A 4,322-nucleotide genomic window follows, 5' to 3' on the forward strand; every position below is an offset into this window, starting at 1 on the left:
CGTACAAGTTCTCGCGATCGTACACTATCTCAGTGAAGGAAGGAAAACATTACGAAAAGGCTGACTTGAATCGGAACTTAATGAATTAAGGTAAAACCATACAATAACCCCTATCATTTGACACATGCAAAGAATGAGAAATAGCTGCATGTGGTGATGGTAGCTAGCTAGTATGAGATGAAGAAGGGCTACGAGATACTGTAGATAGCTAGCTAATTGTGCTAGCACTGTCTGACTGTATCTCAGCTAACGTTAGTTAGCCGAAAAATCTGACAATACAGCATTTGATCGGTTAACTACTAGACAGCTATTACGTTATTCGTTTGTGAGCTGTTGTTGTCAGTTACATCCATGAATGTAGCCAGCTAACGTTACCTGGCAAGCGATTTCAACTCTCATCACTACCCTCGATACATTGTATTTCTGAACGACACATCAATTTCCGTTTCGTCTAGACAAACGTTACAGATTGAGATTGTAACAATGTTTGCAACTTTTGATACATTTGTTTCAACAGACTTCACGTTTGTTGCAATGTAACCTGGTAAAAGGGAACTTAAGTAAATATCGTTATTACTGTCACTTTGTTTAGGTTTACAGTGTATGTCCATTTTAAATACATGTAAGTGAAATGTTGTTGTCATGCTCTGAATAAAATATCTCTGTTTCTAAATAAAGGCAGAACACCTTAATTCCTTGAAGACATCCTCCACATGTGAAGCTCTTCACTGGCTCACAGTATTCTGTCCTCTCTGCCCCCCACTGTCTTCAATGATGTAGATGAGTTTTATCGTCTGTGCAGCAGTTCGTCGTAGAGGGCCATTCCCTATTGCCTTCTGTGGATTCCTGCCCAGACCTCCATGTCTCCTTTCCTTCACACTTTACCACCCTGAGTCTGGAACATCACCTCTCCTGAGTCGAACCAGTGACTATACCCCAGTTCATCCCTGGTTGAACAGTCCACCTGCCTCTACTTCCTCCACCCTAAGGCCATGCTGTTCTCTTTGCGGGAGCTGGTCCAATGGCTGGGCTTTGCCACTTTTGAGCTCTTCCTCCACCTGGGGGCTCTACTGGTCTTCAGCGTGCTGGTAGCGCTGCGTGCCGACCTCTTCGACCCCAGCATGAGCTGGTGGCTGGTCTTCATCCCTCTGTTTGCCGCTGATGGCCTCAGCACCTACTTCACAGCCATCGTGTCCATCCGGCTGTACCAGGAGAATGAGAAAAGGCTGGCAGTGCTGAGGCTGCTGTGGGTGCTGACGGTACTCAGCCTCAAGCTGGTGTGTGAGGTGCTGCTGTGCCAGAAGCTGGCAGAGCAGGAGCAGGCGCGCGACCTGTGGTTCGGTCTCATTGTCTCGCCACTCTTCATCCTCCTGCAGCTGCTGATGATTCGCGCCTGCCGCGTCAACTGAGGCCAGGGGCGGTTTTGTTTAGCAACAAAATCGACACGTGCACAACTATGGGGCAATAGAGACAGGGTTGGCTTAGATCAGTGATGGGTAAATTTGGTTGTGTATCAGCAGTTTTTCTCATGTTACGTCAGTCACTGACAGTCACTCAATTAGCCCATGTCAGTTAAAATTTTTTAGATTGGTAAATTAGCCTTGCCAGCTATCTAAACTTGTGGCAATCATGGTCAAATTACCAACCAGGGGCACCCCATTGATTCTGTTAGTCACTATCACTCAGATATCATATTAAAAACTGCAAACATTTCTCTCCACCCTATGGCAAAATGTGTAGAATTGCAGGAAATTAGCTGTAAAACTGCATATTATTCTTTCCGCTGTCACGTTTTGCTGGGAAGTTGGGGGGCATCAACATTTCCCTTAGGGCCCCCAAAAGGCTAGGGCTGGCTCTGATTGCATGTAGGTACACACATAATAATAAATGCCATTTAGCAGACGCTTTGGACCCAGACCCAGATCCACTGTGGCCCCTCATGATGAGTTCAGATTTTTTGTGGCCCCCAAAGTTCCCCATCCCTGGCTTAGATTGTTGACAACATGTAAACTATATTTCGTCTCAATGTTTATTGAAAACATAAATACATTTGCACAATGAGAACTTGTTGTCTCACAAATACATTGTTACAGTTGTTGGTTAGCTAGCTAGCGAAAACACCTCAAAACAAGACATGGTATCAATAAAAAGATACAAGAAGCTGAAACGAGCCACCTACGATTCCCCACATGGCAGCTTCTTGTCAATGGTAGAGTTCGTTTTGTATGACCCGGTGCCCCATTGCATTGGTCTTTAAGTGAAATCTCCAAACCACCTTGGGCACCGGGCCATTCGAAACGAACTCCACCATTGATGCTAGCTCTCATAACAACACATGCATTCTGGGCCACATCGATGCAGGGGTGTTGTTTTAATTAACAGACTATTGTTAAATACTCTGAATAATGGCTGGAGATTAGGGTCATGGGCTTCCCCTCTGTTTCTGACCTCGTCTGAGGACAGTGTGACAATGTGTTTCCATGCGCTTTGTCTGCATGGCTCTCCCATGAACATTGCTACCTGTGGATAAAATGTATCATATTTGATCTGTGTTATGATCCTCTTGTTCAAGCATGCATTCATGGCCTCATTTTATACTTCAAAGTGTAATTTAATGTTTAACGTGAAATGTGATGCTGGGAGGGACATTTGACAATTTAAGTAATGTATTTTGAATTTGGTTAGACTGTCACCAGCTTTTTTTGTTTTTCTCCTTTTCTTATTTGCTCGTTTTTGGGACCCTTGTTGTTTGTATATATGTGTAAATAAACATTTAAGCTGGTAAATTTGATCATTTAATATTATTTAATCTCATCAGAAATCTATGAAACATTAATCAGCCATCTTTTGGTCAATTCTGAACTGACTCAATGACGTTATGTTCCATGTAGACTTAGACTTGGGTCTTTGGTATGTCCATGATGATGAAATATGGCCACAAGGTGTCGCTATTGACATCGAAGATGGTCGTGGTGACCTACTCAATTTCCGATGTCCAAGCCAACATTGGCAAGGCCATTCAAGTAATAAAAGCAAAGTTCACATGGGAGTGAGTTCATGGAAGGAAAAGTCATAATCGCTAATATCATGGCTAAGGCTGCATAAGCTTCATTTTGGAAAATAAAAAGAATTTTGACCTGTTTGACCATTTTAGGCCCATCAAGCACTAATCTCTTGCTTTCCTGTTATTACATGGATAAAGGTGAGAGAATCCAATATGATCCACTCACCAATAGTCCCACAGGATTCCATCTAAAGTTTTCCAGAAACAACTAGTAGAATAGTAGTAGGCATAGCTTGACCAAATGAATTATCATATATCTAACACAATTTTATTTAGAGTGCTGGCAAGGCAACAGCAAGGACCAAAGAGCATATCCAATACAGAATACAGTTTTAAATATGTAACTGCACCCTCTGTCTGTTTGTTTCGTTCTCGGCACAACCCAGATTTTAATATATATATATTTCCAACATTGCATATAGGATGAATTTTACAAATCATTCTATTACACAATTTATGACTAACTTAGACTGCTCCATAGAACACACTGTTTTCTTCAGTGTCTATATGTCAAGTGGCTCATTGGGATTCACAGCTCGTGGTGACAGTGCATTGATAAATTTTTGATGAAGAACAATAGTTATAGCCTACCCAGAATAGACCTCTGTAATACCGTCTAATTTATTTTCTAATATATTTATCTCAGCAGGATTATTTGTCTGGCGGTATCATCGACCCTCCTGCTGAATAGATCTCCTACGAATAGCTCTAACTTCTTCATAGGTCGATATTCCATAGGATGCTTTGCTGACAGCAAAGTCTACACCTAGCGTAACAAACGAGTGACATCATACACGGGCACGGATGGTCGACAATTTCCTCTGCTCCACACACAATCTTTGAATTGGCTTTAATCTGTTAAAACCATTTAATGGTATACCTTCCATGTTTAGGTCATGAATTAAAAAACAAACAATTGAGGGGTCGATAAAATATTTCAATTTATTCACTGAAGGGGTTAAACCGCAAAAGGGGGGCTGAGCTGAGTTTCCTTGACTGACAGTCCCTCTTTAGTTACTCAACAATAGAAAGAGGAGGGATTTCCCTTGGTGGGTGGTGCTCTGTGTGAAAAGGGGGTGTATTCCAAATCGATATCACCAAATGAGGTTGCTTTTTGGGGCGTAGTTCTGAAGACTGAAGGATGACGTTATAGATTTACAGGTGCGGAGGGCGGGGCAGGAGTCGCAGACTGAGGAGGAAGAACGTAGAAAGACGGAAAGATACCGTGGGGATGTATGTGTAAATGCGATAATCCGCG

The 4,322-nt window shown here is 42.3% G+C and overlaps 1 protein-coding gene across 1 annotated transcript; it reads left to right on the forward strand.

The window, feature by feature from the left end:
* Window positions 1-13: 13 nt before the first annotated feature.
* LOC311127260 (transmembrane protein 203-like) lies at window positions 14-2,784 on the forward strand. Its single transcript, XM_084159063.1, has 2 exons — window positions 14-90; window positions 679-2,784. The coding sequence occupies exon 2, from the start codon at window positions 993-995 to the stop codon at window positions 1,407-1,409; it is 417 nt and encodes a 138-aa protein (XP_084015189.1). The 5' UTR covers window positions 14-90; window positions 679-992; the 3' UTR covers window positions 1,410-2,784.
* Window positions 2,785-4,322: the final 1,538 nt, after the last annotated feature.

The sequence above is a fragment of the Coregonus lavaretus genome, assembly GCF_964263955.1.
Source record: "Coregonus lavaretus genome assembly, chromosome: 4".
Lineage (NCBI taxonomy): Eukaryota > Metazoa > Chordata > Actinopteri > Salmoniformes > Salmonidae > Coregonus > Coregonus lavaretus.